The following is a 27,420-nucleotide window of genomic DNA, read 5'->3' as shown; positions in this document are numbered from 1 at the left end:
GGGGGGGGGGGGGGCTAGAGGAGAGGAGAAGGGACTGTGGGGGGACCACTGTCAGGCCCCATCCCCTGCCTGCTCCCCCTGACCTGCCCCAGCTCCAGCTCCAGCTCCAACCCTTTAAGAAGAAAAAAAAACAAATGAAAAAACCCCTGAACTCATGAGCTCCTGCAGTGCCCTCAGAGCTTCAGGGGGCTCATGGAAGAGCCCCCCACATGGCGAAGTAGAAGGGATTGCCCCCCACCGTGTGGGAACTGGCAAGTTTGGGGTTTCTTGGTTGTTGTTTTTTTTTTTTTACTTAAAGGGCTGGAGCTGGGGGGGGGGCAGGGGCTGGGACAGCAGGAGAGGGTTGGGGGGCTCATGCAGACCCCCCCATGCAGCGTGAGGTAGTGGGGACCAGCAGGATCACCCTTCTGCCCAGCAGCACCTGTTGAGTTTGGGCTTTTCTTTTCCAAATGCCAGGAGCTGGGGCAGGCGAGGCAGCCATGCAGGAGTGGGAGAGCGGGTGGGGCATGGGGCCTGTTTGATTCAGCCGAATTAATTTGGGACAGTGATTCAAATCGAATCACTGTCCTCCAAATCGGCCAAATCTGAAGGAAATACTAGCTGCTTCGCACAGGCCTAGCAGTTACCTAAATCAACAGCAGTTCTTTAGGCAATGCTACTTTTTTTTCTTTGAACTGAGATAGGCAACCAAGCTGAAGACTGCTAATGCTTATAATGTGTCTGGCTCTTTATGGACCTTATATAGTTGGTGTTTATGTTTTTTGTTTACAAACAAGAATACTGTATGTATAGACACATGTTTTCATAATTAACAGTGAAATCATTATATCTTAATGATAGCCATTTATCATATGAACAAATTTTATGCCATACATGGCCACTGTTGATTATACTAGCTGACTAACCAATCTGTAACTCACTGCATCGTTTGCATTACCCCTGAATTTGTTGTGTTTGGAGCGGGGGAGTGGGGGAGAATAGAAAAAAAAACATGTATTGGATTAAATTAAGTGTATAGGAGGGGAACTTTCTAATGGAGGATGTGGCACATATTGAGGGTATAGTAGAGAAAGTAACTAATTAGAAGGTAGACAATAAAGCAGATAATAACCTTTAAAAATGGGAATGTTGTGGTAGTAGAACCTGGCCTGTTGTTTTTAGGAAATAATTTCTAAAAAAATTCAAGCAGCCACAAATCTAAGGTTGTCCCAAATGTAACCAAGCAGTTTTCAGTAGTTTATGCAGACCATGTAGACAGAGTACTTAGCTTTCTGATTGACTACCTTATATGACTATTATAATAAAATATCCTTAAAACTCATTGCAATTTAAAAAAATAAAAACTACCATATATCCTTACCAAAGCCAATAGTCTTATAAAGTTGCCTCTAAATAATAAGATGACAACCGAGTCTGATGGTTATCTCAGGATACCCATATCCCTAAAGAACATTGAAATTGAAGTCCGGTAGATATTTTTAGCACTAAATAAGTTATAGCTATCCCTGTATGATTGCATATCCAATTATTACTTTGAAGGATTTATTTTAAAGCAGAATAAAGCACCATACTACAGAGAGTGATTTATTTAGATGCCAGTTCTTGATTTTCCTTTTAAATTGCACTACACTCAGTGATGAGTGCTTTTTTTTTCCTTTTTAGCTGTCACCACTTTTCACTTGTGATGCATGCTGTATAATACATACATTGTTAGTACTAAACATATGTTGTTTTTCTGTTGCCTTAAATATACTTCTTGTTGTTCTGCACATCCTCTAAATTTAGAATATTATTAATAAATCAGCATTAGTTTACAATATCAGGTAAGCCTAGTGACTACATTTTATTTGATCTGTCATAAATTGGATATAGTAATTTAATGTTACATATCCTGCTTCACAGTGGCAGTGCAGTGTCCACCAACATCTTTGTTATAAGCAAAGTTTCTCATTAAAAGACCCTCAGAAACCAGGAAATCTCCAGATATCGAAAAAGTACCCATAAATAGCTGACATACCTTAGCAACTTTTGAAAGTATATTTTCTATTAAAGATTTAAGTATTTTAAGTAGTGATATGTAATTCAAAATAGTTATTAAATTAAAAAGCTGGCCTGTATGTGACTGTACTTTTAAAATTTGCCTATTGTCACTTCCACTGCCTTGTCTGTATGTGATGCCTCTTTAATTCTGACTGCTTAAAGACCACATCCTCACCCTATTTTCTCACTCTGTCTCTTCTTCTGCCTTCAAACCAAGCAAGTGCATGACGCCTCTGCCTACCCTGTCACAAATACAAAGAACAACAAGCACTTTACAACTCAGCTTTCAGAATCCATATCAAAACAATTCAGTTTCAAAAGCACGGACAGGCTCAGGCTCTTCACTAAGCCAGTCTCTAGTTATCTGGCTCTGGCCTCCTACTGTTCTTCCACACAATTCTACACGAGTAGTTGCCAAGACCCTTCTCTTCTGTCGCTCTTGTGGCTACCTGGAGGGGGCTATCCTGTGACACTGCGCTCTCACATGCCAAGCTCAATTTTATCTTTTAATCTTATACCTTTTGATTTATCTCAACTTCTCATTCTGCTATTTACGATACATTTTGTAAATTTATCACTCATCTCCTTACTTGTTTGGACCTAAAGTGGCTATACAATTAAACATGCTGTTTAGTGATTGTTGGATATTTCCGTTCTTGATTTCATATAATGTGTGTTATATGAAGGACCAATATAATTATTTCAGTGCCTTAAAAAATCCGTTCCAATAAAGTCATTTACAGTGTAAAAACAGTGTCAATAGAAAAAAATGAAGAAATGACATTTGTAAGCATCTAATCTTCATTTTACACAGCTATCATTCTACCACAACAGCTTTCTATGTTTCTTTCACTAAAATGTAGTGATGCTGATACTTTTTTCAGGACAGGGTGTGGGCCAATGTGGGGAAGAGTTTAAACTGTGTTATTGCCATGGTGGACAGACTGCTCGAAAAAGACAACAGCGGCAATGTGGAAGAAGGTGAAATTGCCCCTTCCCCAGCAGATCGCATGGTATCTCATACAGGTGGTAAGCAACCTTTTTTTAAAACATTGACTGAGTAAATAGCATGAAAAAGTGACAACAATGTGAAAAGTCAATAGTACCTTTGATGAAAATTCTGATAGCAAGCTATTGCACACTCCTGGCATCGAATGATAGAGGCTATTTATCAAATTGTATCTCAGTTGTACACTCAAGAACTGCTTGCATTGCTTTTTGGAGGGTGCGGGGTATAAATAAACACCTTGAAAGAACAGTGTTTTGCTTTGAATTTTCTGGAATGATTTAATTTAATTTAGGTTTTCCTTGAAAAAATTAAGAGCATACATTAACCCTTAGCAAACTTGTAAGGAAGATTTAACGCACTGTTTCAAAGTGCTTTTTGTTTATACATCTTCCACTGCTTCCGATATCAATTTGATTTTTTTTTTTTAACAATACACTGGATCTCTTTTGTGAATACAGTAGTTACTTCAGAGTTAAATATCAGGTAGAGAATGGTTTAACAGAATACTGTGAGAAAATTCTGCAAGATCTCTACAGTGGACATTGGCTCCAATATTCGGATTTTCTTACATGCCAGGATTTTTAACTGTTTTCACTGCATGTTCTGTACATGTCAAAAGGACAAAGGTCTGTCTGAGACAAATAGTCCATCAGGCTTGCACACTAGTTAAGGCACACTAGTTTCTGTAGCTAATGGGTACTATCATGTTAGTCTTCCTTTGATTCTCCAGTCCAAACAACTTGATAGTTCATACCTGGGCAATAAAGGGCAGCCTGCATATGTAAAGAAGGGGAAATTTTGATGTTATGATAACTTTATAAATATGAGGAGAGTCTTTTTAAAGTTTATATTGTACCCTGGAAAAGCAGTCCTTTGAAGGTGTGTGCTATACCAAAACCTTAGGAAGGAATGCTTACTTTTCCTTAGGACAGGAAAAGAAATAGAACCCACTTTTGTGCTAGACACCACTACAGAACCTACCTTTCTTTTATTAGATGGCCTTAATTTTGGTTCAGTGGTTTCTTTTATGCTGTTTTTGCAGATGTTCATGATTTGGTCTTACATCAGAGATTTTTAAATTAGAAGAGTTAGTTTTTAAGTCCATGTTAATTTAGTTAGACTTAAAGTTATTCTTCTTGTATCGTTTGTGTATTGGCTTTTGGTTCTATCCTTAATTTTTAATGAAGCTGTAAGACTAACACTTTTATCAGTATGACAGGTTTGTGCCATTCCAGATTTCTGTGACAAATACGTTACTTCCGGTTCTTTATATTTAGAACTGGGAGATCTACAGAGAGAGTGTTTCCTTTAAATTTGCTTCTGAGAGTTTCTTGCTGTCAGGTAGAGTTTACCTGTCTCTTAGTAGAAGAATGAATGATTAATTTGTGTTCTATGCTATATTCTCCAATAGTTATCTCAGGGGCAAGGTATCAGTAGAGTACATTTTCAAACCAATGCTTTACTTACTGTAATGTTTCTCTGATAAGAAGGTACGCAGTAGCACAGGTGACTGAGGCATGCTCTTAACTTTGTAACTGTCCTCAAGCATGGAACTCAACAATCCTACTCTGATAAAGGAAACAAAACTGAATGCTGGCATTCTTGTGGCAAATGGCTTATTTCCCTGTCAAATAATTAGGTTTCACTAGTTTTATTACTACTTGATGGTGTCTACTGGATGTTTAAATAGCAAATATTGGATTTGGTTTGTAAACAAAGCAAATACTTCCAGACTTTCCCCCCTTATTTTTACTAAAAGTGTTTGTTTGTATATGTATAGTACTTTATCTGTACTGCAGATGGCATGGATTACTTTGGCTGTAGACAGAAATTTTAGATTATTTTAATTTTGTTTTGCCAATCTAAAGGAAACAGAATTTAGATTCATAGTGTGTGTGTGGTTTGGATGGAGGCCCTCTGTTTACAAAAATAAGAATTTTTTAAAGACACAGAACAGCCAAAGTTTAAAAAACTGACTTCTACCGTTCTCTTGTTCTCTCAAGGCTTGGGGACTTTTCCTTTGAGGTACTTTATAGATTTAAAGATCTTCGAGCAGTCTCATCCCATTTCTGTTTGCTATTGTATATGGCCATAACAAATGGTGAAAAAGTGCTTCTGCTTTCACTCAAATTTTACAGTGCTAGTTATAATATTGATTAGAATTGTAGCTCGGAAACTCAAAATACTTTGAATTACATTCCTCTAAGAGATTTTAGCCTGAAAAAAATTTAAGAAATGTAATAAATTTTGCCCTTTAAGATTGAAGATACTGCTCTGTGCTTAGCAATAATGGTGATTGTAATGGTTTGGAAATAATGGGAAATGGCTTTTGTGAGACATCAGCTTGCAAAGTAGTCTTCTTGAGCTAACAGGTTTCTAGAAGTTACAGCCCTGAAGTAAATTCTTCTCTCAAACTCTTCTGTTATTTCTGCTCAGTGTTTGCTAAGGGCCTGATACTACTGAGAGAATCTCCAGGAATTGACTTCAATGGTGACAGAACTTGTCCCTTATAGAGACTTTTTTTCCGGGTTTCTGGATCATCTAACTAGTGTCACATTATAGGTTCTTCATCGCTTTCTACATCACATTTTTTTCTCATGAAGGCTTGCATTTAATGGTCATGTTAGCTTAAACCATTTTTATCAAGGATAAGTCAGAACTGAAATATTTTGACATATTAGACTTAGGTCCACATTAAGAAAAGTTTGGAAAGCAGCAGCAACTGTTTTATTTCAAGGTTCATAATGGTTTCACTATAACTTCCTGCACCTTTTGCCTTTGGGGCCATATTTTCCATGCTTGATCTCTGCCTAAAAGTACGTGTTTTTCCCCCCTCTTTTTTCATGAAGTACAGCATTAAGGATGCATGGTTACATACCCAGTAGCTGAAAGTTGTAAACTCAGCCTTAGCTCTACTCACTTAGACATAACAGCATGTAGCCTTCTGGTTACATGACACCTTACTGTTTCTCAAATCCAATATATTATGATATATTTCAGCAGCAGTGGCAATGGCAATCCCTCAGTTCAAGGATGACCTCTACCATGGATCATTGAGGGGTTCTGAGGTGACTTAACAGTCCAATCCTTGAGCCACAGATCCATGCACAAAACTTGCTGTTCTTTCCTCAAGGGAGAGTAGGTGATAGGCTGGGATTTCTCTCCTTTTCCTTCCTCCATTCCCTTCTCTGTGTTGAGGGCAAGAAGCTTTACCAGTTAGTTGAAGTTGCACTCCCAATGCAGTTGGTTACAAGCCAGCTCCTCCCAGGTCTTGATTTTGACATCCATTTTTTGAGGTATGCCTTCAGTGTTTCCTTGTAGCATTTTCTCTGGCCGCCACAAGATCTCAGGCTGCAGCTAAGCTAGGAGTAGAGCACTTGTTCTGGGAGTTGAAAGTCAAGCATTTACAGAGTGTCCAGTCTAGTGAAGTTGGTATTTGAGGATCACTGACTCAATGCTGGTAACATTGGCTTCAGCAAGAATGCTGCTGTTTGTGCGGTGATCTTCCCATTTGGTGCAAAGGATTTTCCAGAGGCATCATTGGTGATAGTTCTACAGGCTCTTGTGATGACAACAGTAGGTCATCCATGTTTCACATCTGTAGAGGAGAATGAGGATGATGACTATGTTGTAGATTCCTTCAATTGCTTATTGATATGCATGTACTCCCTGAGTGCACAGGTACCATAGTCACACAAGCTTGGAGATTAATTTGCTTTAATTGTCCTTACAGACCATGAATGGGGTACACCCACCCTTGTGTTCCACCCCTAGACCAGAAAAGTCAGCGCAACCTTCACTTCTCATTTTCTTTCAACCAGGTTTTCTTAAGAATTAGCACTTTTCTTACCAGCTATGATCTGCTCTGGCCTCTAGCTCTTCAAGGCCTTTTGTCTCCAGCTTCAGTCTGGTTTCATTCTTTTATCTTTTTTAATTTCCTTACCACTCTCATCTTTCAACTTTTTTGGTGGGGGAATTAGGGGAGAGAATCCTTCTTCAAGTAATGGGACCCTGAACCCCCCTACTTCCTTCATTTGTATCACATGGTATCTCCATACCTGAGGGCCATTATTTTGACTTCACACTCAAAAAGAACTCACCCCAAAATGCTGTCTACTTTTTCCTTTCTTCTGTTCCCATCATGATGGCTTCCCTCAGTTTCTCAGGATTTAAGCTATGTCTTTGATGTGACAATGCCACACCTTCATCTAATGGGCAAGAAAAGTTGTTATTGCCTAGAAGGGTCTGACAATCCTGGAAAGTGCACCAATTGCAGAATTTTAACCTCCCTGAGCCAGAAAAGAACATGAGACCACAATTCAGATCTAAAGTCTGTAGGGTTGGTCTCGTATCCTTTTTGAAGAGAGAGTCGGTTTGTCAGAGCCAGAACTTAGAAAGTGAAATGCTCAGAGGTTACAAAGATTGTTTAATTGGATGTTGAATTGTGTTAAAGTTTGCTAAAAGACCACCAAGATGGGCTTACCATCAGTGGTTACAGTTTGTTTTACCAGTGTACATGGCAATTTCAGCAGCTTCCCTAAGAAAGGCTGTAGATTGAAATCTGCAAATTAGTCCCCTGGAATTTAATTCTCACCCTTACAAAATGTGCAATTGGTGGAAGCCTCCAGCAGTGATGATGCATTTGACAAAGGGTTCCTGTAATAGATCTATGAATCCCACACCAACCTCTGGGTAACATGGGTATTTTATTTGGAGTTGTCCACAGTGAGAATATGCATGTGGGCAAGCACTCAAAGGAGAAAGAAAAGTTACTTAGCAGTAAACTGGAGTTCTTCAAGCTCTGTTGTTCATATGTGAATGAAGCCTCCTGTTCTCCTTTCATCTTCCCTGGAGTCCTTTACACTGTGGAACTGTGGTTGAGAGAAAATTCAGAAGTGGGAAGTCTTCAGTATAGAGCACAGGGAGGAGCAGAGTGCATGTATGATGCATGGGTAACACTCAGGCAAAAAATCTCCCAACACGTACACTTGAAGCACAGGTCCATGCACACAGTAAGTGCATCTGGATAACTGCTAAGTAACTTTCCCTTTTGTGCTTATGTACACACATGCATGCTATGTTATCTGTGTGTTAGACCCAACCACAGAAATCATTTATAGGAAAATTTTACAATAAATTGAACGTCAATATTACACACGCAGTGTACGTACAACCAGCTAATTAATACTGAAAAAAACTTTCACTAGTGAACTTACAGCTCAGTTATTTCATAATTGACTGCCCTATCTTGGGATTGACTCCTAAGAAAGGCTGTGGTTTTGATCGAAAGAAAAATGTATAATACATACAGAGAGAAGAATCTATTATATAAAAAGTCTGTCCACAAGAATTTATTAGCTATAATAGCATGAAAATAGTGTAAGTTTAAAATAATGGGGGGAAAAATATGTTCCAACATGTGTAACACACATGCATATAAGAAAATATGAAAGTGATGCTCAGAATTATTTAACTCGTTGCTTATGGTCCTTAATTAAAAACTCATTAATTATATACACAGTAACTGCAAAAAAATGGGTTGCACTTGCAGCCTCAATGTTGGCATTTCCTGATTTCTATGTTCAGTGTTTGGAATTCCTAAAATTTTTAAATAAAAATATCTTTAGCTTTTAATTTTTTTCATCATAGATGCTGCCCATTAAACATAAATTATGTCCTCCTTAATCTAACATTTTTCTTGAAGTCTGACCTTTGAATGTATTCTTAAGGCATTCCTTAAGTATTCTTAACCAAGTTATTGGTTTCCAAGGTAACAGTGTACGGTTTCATCAGCACAGGATTATGATTTCACTGCAGGATAAAGCTTGAAAGTGAAGATGGATTTTAAGGGAGAACATTCTTTTTAAACAGACCTGATTCTGCTGTTGAAACTTACTTTAAAAGTTACATTTTCTACCAGTTTTCTTTTTTTTAGTACAGAGTGCAAAAGTCTCTTTTACAGGATTATAATAGTTTACCATAATTCAAATACAGAATTCTATATGCATATAAATATATATCTTATAAATTGTATGTGAAATAGACTGAGTGGATAGTTTTTATAGATGGATCTGCTCACTGAAATTAAGAGGGATTCCACAGATCTAAATTGGATCACTTTCATAATTACATATTCTTTGAAACCAAGTTGAGTGTCTCTGCACCTGACCTGGTATCTTTCTTACGACAAAATAAATCCAGAGCATTTGAAACCATGTTCTTTATAATTTTCACTCCTAGTTGAATAGTTTGGTATTTTCAAATTACCATTTGTTATGGGAAAGATAAACAACTCCCCAGGGGAAATTTGTTTTCCCTAAACATCAGAAGCTATCTACTTTTGAAAGTAGAATAATGGATACTTCCACAAAATTTTTTCTTATGTTCCTTCCTTTTGTCCTCCTATCCTTTCTCTTCTTTCTCATCCTTCTGTCCTGTAGCTTTCCTGTCTAATCTCCTTCTTGTTTTTGCTTATGTGGCCATTATATACTTGCTTATCTTTTCCCTTTTCATCATATTTCTTCCCCCTTTTTATTCACCTCTTCTTTTTCTTTTCTTAAAATATATATAGCCCAGACTACTGAGATGTGTCCAGTTTTACTTTTGTAATTTCCATCTAAGTCACTGAAGTACACAAGATCCTACAGGAGCCTAAGTTTTTGCTGGGGACCTAAACTTCAGCTATTTAGAATATGCAGAACTGTTGCCATCTTGGCTAAACTAAGAGCTTAGGGACCTATCTTCCACCTAAGGCTTTTTGGGATTTTCAGTCTAGGTACCCTTGTGACTGAGTTCCTAGCAAGGTTTGATCCAGTAGATTTGCTATGATATTCTCTTCAGTGGACCTCAGAGCCATTTTTCCTTCCACAGCCTTTCATGTGAAAGGATGACTTTGATGATTAATTCTAAGTGAGGGTTTCAGACTCTGAATCCCAGTCTCACATAGGTACCAAACAGCTGCAAGTAGTTGCTATGGTCCAAAGAAGAGAGGCTTTCAAATACACCCCTCTGTTCAGCAGTTCCTGCTGGCTGGGTTGAGTTGTCCCACCCTCTGAGTTTGGCAACAGTTGTGGATCTCAGCCCCACTCCTAAACACCTGACTCTTTTTCATTTAAAGTATAGAGAATTTAGATCCCTAGTTTTTGAATTCTGCTCTTGAGTTGGGCACCTAGATCTTAAGTGCAGAGACACTCAGTGCTGACACATCTAACCCTTTACGAGTTTCACCTACATATTTTAAATGAGTCAATAATATTTTGAAACATAATTTGAAAAAGATATAATTCGGTTAGTGTATAGATTTGGCGAGTTTTATGTCTGTGGAGTTATTAGCCACCTTCTGTTTTCTGCATGCCTTTTCTCCTGAACAGCACTGATGACACACATTTGTTTGTGTCACATGGTTTCTGGGCCCACTGTTAATCAGTGCACAGGTATAATGTCCCAGGTCCTTGGCAGTAAACTAATAATCTATCTTTAATCTTTGATGCTGAACTCCACTTCATCATCAAAGTTGAGGAGTTAATATAAGTTGTGCAGTTACAGCAATTTGTGGCTTTTATATTGCAAACTGTAGCTCTAAGTGAAGCTATTATTATTTCTATAATGTTTACCACAATAACACCTGTAAAAGCTTGGCTGCTGTCTTTGAGTTAAACCTAAGTCTGAGACCTTAATTAGGAAAATAAATTGTTTAACTTCATGTAGTACTAAGTCACATAATTTGAGCAATGATAAATAAGATTTTTAACACCCTCTCAAAGATGCTTAGCTCAGAAAAATTATTCTATTTTAGCAAAAATATATTCAGTTTACCTAACTTGTTTAATTTGTGATAGCAAGACAGCACTTTCTTGTTCCTTCATTTGTGTTGCTTGACCTATTTCATTTCCCATCTTCTAGTAGGTTATTTACCTTGTTCATGTGCTGAGGGAGAGAGTGAACGAGATTAGGTAAGTAAATAGTAAAGTTACTTGTGAAGTATGGGCCCATTACCTTTTCTTTACCATAGCATCCAACAGTGGTAACTCTCCCTTCTGATTTCTGTGATCATTGCTTTTGTCTGGTTTTTAATTACATATACTTTTTATTTTCATTCTGAGGCAGCTGGAAGCTTCTGCAATCTATGGCCATGGACAGCATTTCATTTTGAGCAATAAGAATTTCCTTGAAATTTCTCCCACCATAGCACAGTAACCTGTCTCCCTTGTACTTTAATAGCAGCCTTCAGCTACCTGAAGGGGGTTCCAAAGATGGAGGATGGAGCTAGAATATTCTCAGTGGTGGTAGATAACAGAACAAGGAGCAGTCTCAAGTTGCAGCAAGAAAAGTTTAGGTTAGATATTAGGAAAGACTTTCTCACAAGGAAAGTAGTAAAACACTGGAACAAATTACCCAGAGATGTTGTAGAGTCTCCATCCTTGGAGGCTTTTAAGAGCCAGGTAGACAGAGTCTTGGCTGGGATGATCTAGTTGGGTGTGGTCCTGCTTTCAGCAGTTGGTGATGACCTCCTGAGGTCCCTTCCAACTCTAATTTACTATGACTATGATTCTACTGCTTTGCATTGACCTGGAAGAGGCAGGGGGCCAGGGCCCATTCTCTCCAGCAGCAGCCTGCCTGGGGTGCAGACAGAAGTTACAATTTTGGCTCGATCTGGCCACAGAAAGCAGTTTATAGCTGTGATCAAACACAAGTGCATGGCTGGAGACAGCTTCAAAAAATGGCTGATCAGGTGAAAATCTGACCCTTATTGCATGAAGTATCAGGTAAAGATGTTTCCAAATGTAGCATCTTTTGTAACTTGTGTCTGTGGAGCTCCCAGCCTGTCGCTGTTTTCAAAATGGGAAGCGGGAAAGGGAGTCAAGGGAGTTCACTCTGGGGTTTTATCACCCCCCCCCCACACACACACACACACACACACAGAGCACTAGCTGGGGAGCCCCAAGAATGAGTTCCCTCTGCTTCCTTTCCCCCCTCCCATTCTGAAAACAGTGAGCACTGGAAGAGAGCCATTGCTGTTGCTGTGGGAACCTGGCTGCAGACTCCCAGCCCTCAACTAGATTCCTCTCTCCCCTGGAACCAGCAGTGAACTTCTTTTTGGTCTGGAGTAATATTGTATCTCAGAACACTTTGCAGATATTGTTCTGAGTTACAGCTGGGAGCTGCACTTCTGTCTGCATTCCTGCAGATCCAGGAGGACTTCTGTTGTAGGAGAATGCCCCACCCTGCCCACTGAACACCTGATTGGTGGGAGAGGAGAGCCATTCTCCTGTGGTGGGATACATCCCTGAACAGTTTTCTGCTGCAGGAGAATGCCCCCACCCTGCCAATCAACTGATTGGTGGGAACAGGATGAAATTTTTCAAGGCAGGGTCCCTGAGAGCTCACCCCTGGACAGGCTGTCAGAAAACCAGTGTTCTCCTTTCCTCCTCCTCCCTTAGAGAGAGGAAAGAAGAGCAAAAGACTGTGGGATATTGGGTGCCCTCAGTGCTCGAGAAGCATATAGCCATTCATGTTAAATTGAGAGCAAAAAGGCTTTTAATCCTGGCTTTTCTTGTGTTGTTCTGAAGGTTTGAGGTTTATGTAAGTACTTGATAAAACACCTGTTTCAGGAAGTTGTAGTTTGTACCACTTTCTTCCTTCAGGAATTCCATTAAGAAAAAATAGTTTTAAAGTGCAATTAGGATTCTGTGGAGCTAAAAGCAGAGGTAGGGTTTAATCCAAGTCTAGAATTAACCGCTGTTGTTGTCCTGGGGCAAAGTGTTAATTCAGATACTTCTCTGGTACTCAACCTTGTATAATAGGGCTGGCCATTTATAGGTTCTTGCTATAAAAGCCTTTGTCCTGTGAGAAATCTAATAATTGTTTTTGGTTTAGGAGATCTGCTGCCACTGACTGCCCAGTAGATGTCCTGAATCAAGGTAGTCTGCCATCTACCACAGCAGCAAACAGTTTGGAACTAGCTGCAGGCCCTATGATAGAGGGGAAAGTTCTTCACTACTTCTGTCATCCTCTGGATCAAATTAATACTGCTGGAGTCTTACCACATAGGTTATGGCAGCAGGTGACAGAATAGCCTAAGGTTGAATACAGATGATTATTATTATAATCTTCCTTTATAAAGCTGCCTGTATGCGACACTGTTTTACTTGGCCATATTTACTAAGTCAGTCATAAATTCTAAAATGTTCCCCATAAATCATTCATACCTCATTTCCTAAGAACAACCTAACAGCTGCAGTAGTTCCCAAAAGTAACTAGTTCTATGGGCTATTCAGAGATCTATGTAGAATGAAGTGATGACTTCAACTTACTTCCTAGTTGAAGTATCTGCATCAGAAAATCAGTAATCATAACTGATGTCCTTGTTGGTGTTTGTGGCAGTGCCTTTTTGGTACATGCCACTTTAAGTGCAGGGAGCAGGCACCCTGCCCGTGCAGGCCAGCACTGATGAGGTGGCCATTTTAGGTTCAAGCCCACAGGGCTGGTGCAGGAGTTTGCTGCTAGCAGCCAAAGAGTCAACATCCATTTGAGCTGCTGCTCGGAACACCTTGGAGGTAAGAGCTGGGGCTGTGAGGAAGGAGGAGGCCCCATGGTCCTGGGTATGGCTTGAAACTGCACCCTGCCAGGGATGGGTGGTTTGGTGGGGCTGCTCATGGCGGAACTGTCCCCCAGAAATGCCAGGCCAGTTACCTCCCCGGTGAAAGGTGGGTGGGGTGCCTCACAATCCTAGCTCCACGCTAGTGGGTGATTATGAGGGTAGGGGGCCAGGCCTGTCTTTAAAGGCACCTGATCCCCATGAAGGGAATGTATGTCCCTAGAGTCCCCAGGGAGGTGGCAGTAGTGTGGCCCCAGAGAGAGAACAATGAAACAGGTGGCCCACACAGAGTAGGGTGTCCAGCAGTGGCCTGAAGTCCTGTGCAGCAAGAGTGCTGAGAATGGCTGAAGAGATGGCTTGAAGGGCAGCACAAGGGGGGTGTTGAGTAGGGCTGAAGAGGCAGCCTGAAGAGCAACACGTGGGCCAACCCCTATGGCTTTTTATGTGTATGTATGTAAAGTCACCCGATGAGGGGCTACTGGTGCAGCCAGCCCAGTGTTTGGAGAATCACCTGGCCACTGTACAGATGAGGGTCTCAGAGAGCCCGAGAGGCTGTATGCTGGCCAGCCAAAGAGTGAGTGTTGCTAAGCCTGATGGCCTATGGGAGCTGCTCAAGGGAGCAAGGCAGGCCCCATAAGGGGCAGCACGAAAGAGGCCCAGTGGGAGAGGGCAGAGGAAGAGGCTCCTAGTGAGAGGGGTGGTGGTATGAGTGAGGCCCAGAATAGAGTAGTATGGGAGAGTCCTAATAGTGTACTGAGTTTGGCCCAGCCTCAAGCTGGAGCAGACAGGTGCCATCTGTGAGGCATGGGCCATGGTGTAGGGAAGATACAGAGCTGTGGATAGAGCCCCCTGGCATCAGGGCAGTGAAAAGGGAAGTCTCCTGCTTATTATATCAAATAGTATAGCAAGTCATGGCAGGCAAGACGGGGCAGACTGCTGTAGGCAGGTGGGCAGGCTGATGTGAGACCCAGCCCCCTATCAGTGTTCTTAATGGAGCCTGAAGGTCATGGAGACCAGCCTTACAGCTGGACCCATCAGAAATACATTGACCTGCAGTGATGGGGAAGCTTGCAGTCTTCTTGTTGTTCCTGTTCCATGGATGGATGAATGGACTGATGGAAGCACTTAGTCTCTAGGTCTGCCAGTTTGGAACTTGTTCAAATATTTAATTTCACTTAAAAAAATTAAAAGAACAAATATGAGATTATCCCCTTCAATGAATGAATTCTCTGGTTTTTACACATGAAAGGCTACTGTAGTTTTATAATGGAGATTAAGTGGCAATGCAGTCCTGCTCCAGACTTATTAACTAGCTCCACCTACTGGAGATGAAACATAATGTACTTTTAAACAGCAAACAAGTTTTCAGCATAGTCAAGCAGTTGTTTGCTTGGTACAAGTTATATAGTTCAGTTTGAATAATTGTATCTTTTAATTTGCTGGAAAACAAATCTGTTTATTAGTCTAAAGCAATGTTCCAGTGTTGTCCAGAACTAATGGTGATTGTCCTCATAGACCATTCATGTAAACGGGGTAATGTTTTCATTGTTGTTGAAAACCATTTTTATAAGTGTGACCAAAAAGAAGCATCAAAAGTGATATAAATATTCCTAAAGGTAATTTGTCTGTTACTCCATAGTGTTTGTAGGACTAAAAGGTTCAATAAGAGTTAGTTGAATCATTCTTATATACTCCACGTTAGTGTTTTTGTCTATTAAAGGAAAAACTAGTTTTGAGAAATTCCAGAAGTGTCAATCACTTAAGATTTTCAGATTAACTAAATTATCAACATGATAAATCATTCCTTGTTTTCATCTGTATACTCAAAGAAATTGCAGACATACTTGGATGGCAGATATCCAGAAAATATCTTGGTGCTGAAGGAGTTTATTGTGGTTCAGTACTGACTCTCAGAATGGTGATTCAATAGCTATCACTTTTAACTATCTTGTTTTAATGAGTGCTGTATTACTGGCAAGGGCACTTTGTTCTGAGATTATAAAACCATGGTTTTGATTGATTGAAATCATTGAAAATCATGAAAATGTGTAGTTCCAGGCTGTAATTCCTTAAAGCACTTTATTAATTAGTGTCACGGTGCAGTGTCTCCTGTAATTCTTGTACTATCTTTCTATCCTGATGTTCCATGTAAATTTCATTGTGAACCATATGATTCTGTCTTAGTCCTGCTGAAGATTGTGGTTATTCTCTATTTCTCGCAATGCTCTGTGTTCTTGAACATCAGAGCATTGGTCTCAATTTCTGAGGCAAACCTGTTTTATGGTATTGGATGCATCTAATGTCCAACCCCAGCTTCATGATTTTTTTCAGCTGAAATGTTCTGTTAAGGGGAGTATTATTATGCCGTATTGTTACCTTGACTTAGGGATTCTTTAAGAATAAAGCTTAAGTTTTGTAAGTTTTTTTAAGTTTTTTTAAGTTTTGTACTGATTTAGTCCTGCAGAGTTGGAGTTCCAATGCTGCTGATTATCAGTCCCATAGCATTTAATAGTTTTTTGGGCAGAAGCTCTCTGGAAGACTTCTGTTCTTTTTCTCCTCAGTCTGATAGTACTGTGTATTTATAATCTGGATTCCCTCTGCAACAAAAGCCTTTTCCTCCTTTTCTTTCTGTTGCCCAGCATTTTCAGTGTCTCCTTCTTTTCCCATGAGTCCTTTTAAAACACATCCTTTGACATGTCTGTTCCACCTGCCCTGTCCACTTACCCTTTGCTTTAGAAGACAGAAAAACTTAGATCTTCCAAGCCAAGCCATCTCCATAGTATATCTATTCTTAGTCAAACCACAACTGTCAATCAAGTGCTTTCCTTGGCTTTCCTCATCTTGTGAGTACATATTGGTGGCCATGTCTTTAAGATGAACATACAATGACAGAGGCATTCATGATACAGCACATTTCCTAGTAACAACTATATAACAACTCTATAATATTAACCAAAATTTCCAAGTATTAGAGTTGTTTTTCTCTCTCCTTTCCAAATTAGTAGTTATTTGAAAAGTGCTTTGGGGACCTCGCCTTTAGAAAAGGGCTATTATGATTAATGTATCCTCCTCAATGTTTGTTGTTTAAACACAAGATACAGGTCCTTTATAAAAATTTCTTAGCTCTGCCTAAGTAATCCCAAACCAGTGAAGTTGTATAAAGTAGGTCACAAAATGAAACTAATTTCCAGAGCCTACACTCTCCTTTTCATTTGCTGTCTTGTTATCGGTGCATTTGCCAGACCTTCAACGTTGTGGCATTTTGAAGTTCCAAGTTCCCTGATACCAGCAAGTTCTGACCCTTGAGATTGGACAGATGTCTGTCAATTATACTTCCAAGGCTACTCTGATGTGGCCAGGTGTGACCTTGTTCATTACTATGCCAAACCTGAAGAAAAATCCTTTTTTTATTATTAAGAGAATAGACTATTCTTATGCAGGCAACATTGCTTTTGTGGCTTAGCATATATTGTATGTTCCAGGCTCAGTCATTATTTTATTTGCTATCATTATCAAACTGTTTTAATAGATTGGTAGAAGTTGAAACTAGAACGGATGATTAAATCATCCTGTCTGACCTCTTGTATAGCACAGACCATTAAATTTTACCTAGTTAGCCCTGTATTGAGCCTGCTAACTTGTTTTGATGTTTGATTAACATACCTTTCAGAAAAACATCCAGTCTTTATTTGAAGACAGTAAGAGATTGACAGTCTACCACTAACCTTAATAGTTTCTTTCAATGGTTAATCATCTTCCCCTTTAACTCAGATTTTAAAAATTGTGCCCTATTTCAAATTTGAAATTGTCTTGCATTACTTCTATCCATTAGTTCTTTTTATGTGTTTTCCCCCTAGATTAAAGAGCCCATTAGTACCTAATAAATCAGAAAAATCAAGCCACTTCTCAGTTTCCTTGTTCACAAGCTAAACATATTAGCCCTGTAAGTTGAAGTAAGACATCTTCTTCTTTGTAATTCTTCTCTGTTCAGTTTCAATACTTCCTTGTTTATATATCCAGTTATCTCAAGATACAAGAATTACACTGGAGGTTCATTTTTAATTGTTTGTCCACTGTGACCACAATTCCTTTACAGTCACTAAGTTTCAGGTTACAGTCCTCCATTCTCTAGACATACAGCGTTTCTTTACGTAGTTGTGTAACTTTCCATGTGACTGTATTAAAATACATTTTGTTGGACTGGGTTTGGTTTACCAAGCAATCCGTATTATTGCCCTGTCCTTGTGTTTGTTTCTTGTAACATAGGATCTGAAAAGATTGATTTATCCTTTGTAGTTCCCTATCCATATTATATACCTTAGCCAAAATTAAGTTCATTTGTATATATATTTTTGGACGTCATAGTTTATATTCATTTCCCCACTTCCACACAGGACCTTTCTTTCTTCTCTGCCAAAATATTTTTTCTGTGTTTAAAGTTGGCCTTTCACTGATCTGGCTTGGAATATTACCTAAAACAATTTGTCATTACCTGTCACTTAATTATGAATTTAAATGGAATATATGTTCAGATAAATTGGTCATCCTTAATTACATCTGTTTAGAGCTAATCTGATTTCTTGATGGACAGGATTCAGTTGGTCATATACCATATACTTACTTGTAGTGTTCTCTGGATCTATTGATTGCCATATATATCTTAAAATGATGTGATTAAAAACTGCATATCTGCTCTAGACCAGTGTGAACTTTGGTTTGATAAAATTAGGGCTAGGCAGATAATGGGTAGTTAAGACATAGGCCTTACTTTATTAAAACCTACAAAACCTGAGATGTAGAAGGACCAGTTGGGATAAATGATTCAATTTTTGTATATAGTTATTCTTTTTTGATACACTCAAGCATTCCATTTTTTAAGGATTTAGGATTTCTCTTTTTCTAATATTATCCTTCCTATACACAGCAAGGCCTATTTCAAAATACTGTGACACATATTAATTTTCATTACCTTTGTCTAACCTTGAAAGAAGTCCAAAACTATTTATTATTTGCCATCATTAAATACCCAAAATAAAAATACATATACAGTTCAAAAAAAAGAACAGAAGAATGACCTGGAGCTTAGTGCTTTTCTAGGCTATAAATTAAACTATTACTCCACCATGCTGGTATCATTTTTGTATTGCCTCCTTCACCATTCTTTTCTCAGCTCTGAGCTGTTCTGCCTTTTATGACTAAACATTAGTTATTTGAATCTGAGCAACTTAGGCTAAGTGCAGACATTCAAAAAGCCCCTGGTGGAAGCACTCTATCTTGCTTTACTTACAATACTTTAAGTTAGAGCATGAGCAAACCAAAAAGACGTTTGCTGTTCAGTGGTGGGGCTTCAAACCTGTCTTCACTGGCCACTGGGTGTGCTCCTGCAGACCTCCCAGGAGGCTGCCAATGTAGCCCTCTTCCCAGCTCTACCCCCCCCCCAGCTCTCAACTGTCAGCAGAGGTTGGGGGAGGGGAAGGGGAGACCCTGGACCCCTTTCCCTGCAGCCCCCTGGCCAAACACATCATGAGGCCAAGGTTGCAGCAGGGAGAGAGACCCCCACATCCCTTCCCCCAAAGCCCCCTAAGGTGGGCAGCCCTCCCAGCCAGCCCAGTGGTGTTGCAGGGGAAAGGGTTCTGGGATCTGTGTCCTTGCAGCACCCCCAGACAGGCAGCGGCCTACTGCGGGGCCAGGACTGCTGTGGGGAGAGAGACCCTGAACCTCCTCCTCTATGACCCCCCTTCCCCCCCCCCCCGATCAAGCTGCCAGACCACTGTGGGGCCAGGACAGTTTCAGGGAGAGAGACACCCCTTCCTCCCACCCCCACTGCTATAGTTCGCACCTGTCAGAGGGAAGAGGCGGGGCTGGGATTGGAGGATGTCACTGGGGTCAGTAATAGCTGAGGGGACAGGGCTAGCTCCACACTGGAGCAGAGCAGACAAGATGTGGCCAAAACTTGAGTGCAGCCTGTGCAATGGGATGGCAACAGTTACACACTAAATTAACCCTTGATGGGATCTGGCACAGATGTTCGATAAAGCGCTCCAACAGAAAGCACTTTAATCTAAAACCTTGTCCATCAAGGGTTAACTTAGTGTGACCTGACATTTTTAAAGCACTCTATGATCCATGAATGTCTTCTGTTCTGGCTTTAGTGTGTTTTCTGTGCTTAAAGCACAACAGATGTAACGTCTATACCTAGCCTTAGATTTTAAACTTTCAATGTAGGTGATATAGCTTATTTTAAATTGTCATAGTTCCACTAAGCTATGTCAACTGGCTTCAACTAAGCTAATATTTGGTTCTCTATCTTCCTCTGCATTTTGTATGGAGCTTCAGCTATTATGCTATGATACATAACATCACAAATAAATTTAGAAGCTTGGTATACACAAAAGTCTTTGTTTTGGGATGAATTTTTTTCCAGCTCCCAGCCTGAGTATCTAGATTAGGAACTAGGGAGTTCTTCAAGAAAAAGAAAGAGAAATATTTCCCCATCTGAACCATCCTGAGCATCCTGTGGATTTTATTGTAGCGAAATTATTTGCAATTGTAGGTTCACCCAGTCACTACCAAGCATCCCTGAGAAGCTCTTGACTGCATTTCTTGTTTTAATAGTATAACCACTCTTGGTGTTCTGTGTTGTTCCAGGTGACTGGTATGAGCAGCTTTATCCTCTTGTGATTACTCTGAAGGACTGCATGGGAGAGGTGGTAACAAGGGCAAAACAATCAATGACTTTTGTTCTGCTTCAGGAACTTGCATGTGGTTTGCCACAGTGTTTAATGCTGACCCTAAGAAGAGATATCGTCTTTAGTCAAGCAGTAGGTGCTTCTTGCATCATTTGTTTCCTATTTCGGTGACTGTTTTTGTTGCTCTTGGCATTACTGTAACTAGTTATGGTGTACAGACAAGTGTTCAGCTTTTTAGTGGGGGTTTTTTTTCCCTGTTCATTCACTTTAACATTCTGTACTATGATGAGGGAAGAAAATAAAATACTGTCATAGTAATTCTCAGGTTGGGTTTTTGAAAGAGCCAAGGGATTTTGGTGCGTAGTTGCTATTGAATTTCAGTGGGAGTTGAAAGTCAAATGCCTTTAGGCTCCATTGAATATCCCAGTTTTAAACTATTAATAACCTTAAAAACTGGATTCTGATCTCTGCATAGCTGCATAAATTAGATGTAAGACTTATGGCGTAAGTAGTTTGCTTAATGTAAGGAAACATCTAAATAAGGTTGAACTGAGATCAAAATGTTTTATTTGTATATTACCATTATTGTATATAAATTGAGGTATGAATGTGCATGTATCTGTTTCTCAAATGCCAAATATAACTCAGTTCATGTACAAAAAGAGCAAATGTTAGAATTGCTGTTAGAATACATTAAGGCAGAGGTGGTCTACTTCTGGCGTGCGTGCTACAAGTGGCACAGGCAGTCTCTTTCGGGCATGTAGCAGGCTGGGGACAGGCACACAGCAGCAGATAGGGCAGGGAGCAGAAAGCAAAGCAGCAGATTGGATAGAGGAAGGGAATTGGAGTGGGCAGTTGGGGAGGGCATGGGGCTTTTTTGTGGCATGCCTGCCAACAAGGTTGCTCCCCACTCACAAAAGTGTCTGGTTTGTTTTTTTCCTTAAACTCTCTTTTTTTTTTTCAGCTTGCAGGGTTGGTCTGTGGGTTTATAATCAAATTGCACACAAGCTTACATGACCAAGGCTTCCTACAACAGCTTCATACTGTTGGTTTGCTTGTGCAATATGAGGGACTTCTCAGTACATACAGTAAGTAATACTATTGAATTACACTGCTTACACATCCTTGCAAACCAAGAAATTCACCCAGTAAGCTATTATTTTAACTTCCATTCAGGAATTTGGCTTATTGAATCAACAAATACTATCCCATTAGGAGTCAGCAGGCTTCCATATAATAGTGCATTTGAAGTCACTGATATAGTGCTATATATCAATTCAGCATCACAAATTACAGTAATTTTTTTTTTCCAATTTCTTTTGGAACCTTAACTGCTAATTATTCCATGCAGAGTACTAAACTATATTGTCTTAAATACAAGAGACTCATTTCCACAATGCAGCTAGTGGAACTTTTTCCTATTTGAAAAATACTGAACAAATCTACACATACAATTAATGCGAAGCAATAAACTCCAGTGCTTATTGCATTACAGTTTATTGCTTTCCAGGTGCCACATTTACACATGCACCCAGAACTGCAGCATGTTGAGCTGAGATGGAGCAGTCCTCTCTGGCAAAAGGCCTGGGGAGCCGACCTGCCAGCTTGGGGCTGCTCCAGCCTGGCTCTGTGCTGTGGAGGGGCTGGCTTGGGCACGTGGGTGCTCCAGTGGAGGGCTAGCTGGTTGGCAGCCCCCACATTGAAGTACCCTCATGCCCTAGCCATCTGAGTCAGGTCTACACATGCACTGCTGCAGAAACTCCACATCAGGATAGTACTTGTATTTACAAGTAGTATCCTGCTGCAGAATTAATTAGTTTACTTCTGCTAAATAATGCTGCTTGTGTAGACATGAGACCTTTTCTATGCAGCTAATCAGACAACTTCAGTAGAAGTCTCATGTAGCTGTGTCCACTGTGGACTACAGTCATACGAGTATTAAGAATGGCCCAGGTAGATTTTTTTTTTTACAGCTGACAGACACCAAGCTAAACTGCTGCCAACTCTGGGTGATTTCAACCCAGACAGCATTTCTACAACTTGCAGGTCAGACTTTGTGATATAAAGATAACTCTAAACTATTCATTCCAAACTTATTTATAGATGCCAACATTTGTTAGCTATTAAGATGGATATTTGGAAAGAGAAATTGTGACATACTTTAAGCACATTAAAGAAGCTGGATTTTTTTTCCAAAACACAGACTGACCTGCCTAAGAAGGAAAAATGTCACCACTGGAGCTGTTTGCCACTTCCAAAATATGTTGTATAGCCCCACTTCTAAAGTTACTGCAGTATAAGGGGCTATCTGCCTCATAGCTACCCTGAGGATTCAGACAAGCAGTCATTATATCAGAACAATCTATAAAAAAAAAAAAAAAAAAAGGCTTACACAATAGACAAAATTAAAAAAACCCACCTGCCTGTTCTAAAGTTGTTTGTCCCTCTAGTCCAATACACTGATTTTTTTCAGAAATGTTAAACATCCAGAGATACTATTAAGGCCATTGGAAAGAATGGAGCCAGATACTATTCTACCTATTGGGCAGCTTAGTGCACATAAGCACCTAAATATGATTCTTTCACCCTGCTCAGATCCATGAAAATACACAAACACATCTAATTTGTAACACACCATCACCCTTACCCTTAAGATTAAGTCACAAAAGAGCAGCAAAGAGAAGGACCCACCTCTTATATTTCAGGGACTTGATCAGAGTGGAATAGGCTTGCAGTTGGTACCTAAGTCCACCTATGCAGCTAATTGCTGAAATAAAATCTAGCCCTTAAAGTTCTCAGCTCCTTTGAAAACAGAGTTTCTTTATTTAGGGGCCCTAAATGTAGCATTAGGAGCATAATTTAAGTACTAGGGTTTTAAAATGCACGTATGGCACTTAATTCCCTTTATTGCCTTATAAGTATCAGTTCTGTAGCTAGTCAGACACTTCAGCATCTGTTAACATTTGAAATTTTTCTACGTAGGTGAAGAAATTGGAATGCTGGAAGACATGGTTGTGGGCATTTCAGATTTACAAAATGTAATGTTTAAAATCATAGAAGCCAAATCAGATGATGTCTTGCCTATTATAACTGGAAGGCGGTAAGTAGGGGCTGTTTCCTGAAGCAAGAGCCTTAGAGCTGTAGCTTTACATGCTGGTGGTAAAATCAAGTAGGAATCCAGTTAATGCTTCTCTTCTTTCTGTGTTTCCTTATGTTGGAAATCTATAAGTGTGATTTTCCTGAAGTAAATGGAATTATGAATAATTTTCTGGAGGACCTGTAAAGGTAATAAGTAGGGCTTCATAGTGCCTTCCTGCTAAGGATCTCAGTGTTACAAATGTTAATACATAGTAATCCTAATGTTATCTCTGTGAGTTATGGGCTGTATTCCTGTCCCCAACACGTTGGGAAACTGAGGTGCAGAGAGCTGTGGAGATAAACATTTTCAAAAGTGGCTTCTAATTATGAGTATTTCAAAGGTGAGGTCTTAGAGTGAGACACTCTTGAGTTCTCTTACCCTTCAGTTCACTTGGACCCATGGCACTGCATCTCTGAAAATCAGGCCTGAGGTATCTCAAGTTGTGAACTCAGAATGAGGTGTCCCAAATTAATGGATGCTTTTAAAAAATAAAGCCTAAAATCATACAAGCAGAGTCATGGACACCTGTATTTTACCCACTTAATACATTAGGCTTCTCGAATTACTTGCCCTGGAGTACAGTACATAAATTGAATGCTGTAATAATGCTTGTGACATAAAGGAATTAAAAAGGATATGTTGCCTGTGATGAACATTTTTCTTTCTCTTCATTATTATCACAGTCTGAAGCGCCAAATGTTTTTACTTTTGCAGAAATCATTTCCTTAATAGTACCATAATTCTTAAAATGACTGTAAATTAAATCCAGCTAAAAGCAGCAACTTTTTAGAAAAGATGTATTTCCTCTGTCATGGGGGCATACACCACTGTTTTTCTTAATTATTCCTGACAATTCACTCTCATAGCATGAGCTTTCCGAGAAGGGATTGAAATAAATAGCTAGGAAGGTCAGCGCACGATGGGCAAGGCATCAGGAATAATTAAGAAAAATTATGGTATGTTGAGTTAAGTCCTAATCAGAAGAAATTCACCCTTTGTAAATCATTCCCATCAAGTCTTGAAAAAACCAACAGCCACTACTATTGGCCTGATGCCATTACTACAGTACATTGAACTGTCACACTTGGAGGTCCAGGTTTTGAAACAGACATAAGCTTCAAGCTGCCCAAGTCATTATGGATTGAGGGAGCAGTCAGTCTTTAGGAAGAAGAGTTACTGTCTGTGATTACTATACTGTACTTACTGGAAGGTGATTCAGAGAAAAGAATTGGTGATTTAAGTTTAAAACGAAAGAAGGTTTAATTTTCCTAAGGCTCAATCCAGTTAGATATGATGACATAGTATCTATAAGAGATAGAAGAGGGTAAATGTAAAGAGTAAAAGTGGTGGACAAATTAAAATTTTTCTGATTGCTGTTAAACATAAATGCTTTTCTAAAAACAGCTCACCCCTTTTTTGGTTAATTCCTATGCAGCATGGCCTTCTAAAATGAGATTTAAACCCACACTGCAGAAATGCAAGTCAGGAAATTAATCTGCCTCTGTAATAAAAGAGCTTGCAGAGTCACAGTACTTATTTGTAATTTGTTATCAAGGGAAATGCTTAAGCACAAGTTTCTGTGCCTAAAAACAAATCAATCTTATGAGCACAGTACTAATGAAAAATATGTATGTGGCTGACCCTAAATATCTTAATGTAAATAAAGTTCAGTTAAAGTGCCAAGGAGTTGTTATAAATAAAAGTAGTTACAATTTCTTTTTAAAATCTCTCAGCAATGTTCTTTTTTATTGTGCATCTGAACTTTGAGGCATCACAGGGTAGTGTACTGTAAAAATTTCAACTAATGCTTGTTATCATTATTGTGCAGTTACACTGTTAGGCAAGTCAAATTGTGGGAAGGAATATGTGTGATCACATATTCATCAAAGAATATTAATTCTAAATAGATCATTCCAAAATGTAAACTATTACTGCTGAAATGTACTGTTATCTTTTATTATTATTCCCTTAAACTACTTGTTTTTTCTGTTTTCAAGAGAAAATATTATGTGATGAGAATTCTGTAATGATTTTATGCCATATTTTCCACTCTTTGGGAAATGTAGTTGTATGGTTGTCTAACTCAACCTAAGTCCACTAAACCTATCTAGAATGAATCTAGGTATAAAAAGAGAAAAATTACTTGACAAGGAAGCATTTTTGTTTTATTACCATTCCTTAGTTAAATAGACCTAGCAGGCATTTATAGACATGCTCCAGGAGTTGTGGGGGAGCAGCTCTAATTAAAGCACCCAGAGCATCTCATGTATCAGTGTCCTTGCACTGAAAAATGGCTGTGGAGCTGCTTTAACTAAAGCTTATCAAATAAGCTTTAGTTAGAGCACCTCCGCCACCATTTTTCAACTTCGGAACATGTGACACTGAAGTCTGCTGGAGCACGGTAATTACCTCCCTCCAACAGACTCAATCGCGTCTGCTCTGATGCGCTGTAATTACAGCGCGTCAGAGCAGCCTCACTGCACGTGTATAGACACCCATAGAACCTATAAAACAGCATTAAATTAGTCTCTAATTAGTCCTCTGAATGTCAGTGCTTGTTTTTCTCACCTGATTTCAGTGTTACTCTTTGGTCCTGTTATGCTTCTTCAGTGGTATTTCACAAAGAGATTGCAAGTGCAGCTTTTGTGCACATTGTGCAATAGAATGGAAATGTAAGAAGCCATAAAGATGGTGCCACTAAGGAAACTCCCTCCTAGATGGGAAAAAAATCCAAATCAACATTCTCAAGGTCTTTCAAATGCACCCATCATAATGTGTGACAGGGTGCAACCTCCACAGCCTGGTCACAGTACCAGCCCATCCACCTGCCTAGGGCAGTCTGCCTGGTCTCGCGTGCCACACCTTATTGTTATGATACTGGTTGTAATAATGTGGGAGGCTGCCTATTTAATGCCCTTTGGCCTTATGGCCCTGGCCGCCTTACATTGACCAGTCAAGGGATCAGAAGGTCAGCATGGCAGCCGCTGCTCTCCCTACTCCAGAGGGGGTCCCCCTCTAGACCCCACTATATATAGCCATCACCTCAAGTCGGGCTGACAGCGGCTCAGCAAAGTTGCAAGAAGCCTAGGTCCGCTGGGCTCAATTGACCCCCTTGGCTTCACCCCTGCCTGATCTAATCAGGGCCTGCCTAGCCCCTTCATAGGCCAGCAAGTTGTAAGCCCCCTTTCTAGGTTGGGCCTTGCTTTCTCTAGACCCAAGGCTTCTTCCTGGGACTCGGGACCCTACTGGATCCCCAGAAACCTCCTGCCAATCCCCATAGTTCCTCCCTTACCTTCAAGATGTTATGAGCAGCAGCTCAGCTGGGTGTTGTTCACCTACCAGCAGCAGACTCCTGGCTCAGCCCTGATTCCTGAGCTAAAATGGAGCCTGCTCAGTCCTCTTCTCCAATCACATGGCCCATCCAGCAGCCATGTAACTGCCTCGTCAGGGCTGGCCCGCACCTGCTGGTTACCCTGCTGCATGCTCTTGTGCTTAAAGTGGCAGGCACCAAAGGTGCTCTGCCATACCTTTCCCCTCTTAAAATGGCTTCCCTGGGGGCGGTCTCCCTGCTGCTCACCATGGAGGTTTCTCTATAGCCTGCAGCAGCCCATTAAGTGGGGAGACGGTCAGGAAGGCCAACCGTACCTTGTCATGCATCCACAGATGCATCTCGAGCAGGTCCAAAGAGGTGATCCTCCCCCTCTATGCAGCAGTGGTCAGGCCGCAGTTGGAGTACTGCATCCAGTTCTGGGCGCCGCACTTCAAGAGGGATGTGGACAGCATGGAGAGGGTCCAGAGGAGGGCCACTCGCATGATCAGGGGACAGCAGGGCAGGCCCTATGAGGAGAGGCTACAGGACCTGAACCTGTTCAGCCTCCAAAAGAGAAGGCTGAGGGGGGATCTAGCCTGTTATAAACTAGTCAGGGGGGATCAGCAGGCATTGGGG

General features: G+C 40.1%; 1 protein-coding gene across 2 annotated transcripts in view; it reads left to right on the top strand.

Moving 5' to 3' along the window:
* Nucleotides 1-27,420, top strand: part of INPP4B (inositol polyphosphate-4-phosphatase type II B) — a 437,109-nt gene that overhangs the window by 307,188 nt on the left and 102,501 nt on the right. For both annotated transcript variants that reach the window (XM_019522133.1, XM_019522134.1), the window contains exons 15-18: nt 2,925-3,069; nt 20,295-20,467; nt 21,300-21,423; nt 23,318-23,435. In XM_019522133.1, coding sequence (XP_019377678.1) covers nt 2,925-3,069; nt 20,295-20,467; nt 21,300-21,423; nt 23,318-23,435 — 560 coding nt within the window. The remainder of the gene's footprint in view (nt 1-2,924; nt 3,070-20,294; nt 20,468-21,299; nt 21,424-23,317; nt 23,436-27,420) is intronic.

Source organism: Gavialis gangeticus, unplaced genomic scaffold, assembly GCF_001723915.1.
Source record: "Gavialis gangeticus isolate Ggan-Ray unplaced genomic scaffold, GavGan_comp1, whole genome shotgun sequence".
Taxonomy (NCBI): Eukaryota; Metazoa; Chordata; order Crocodylia; family Gavialidae; genus Gavialis; species Gavialis gangeticus.
This window is presented reverse-complemented; position numbering and strand designations above follow the sequence as displayed.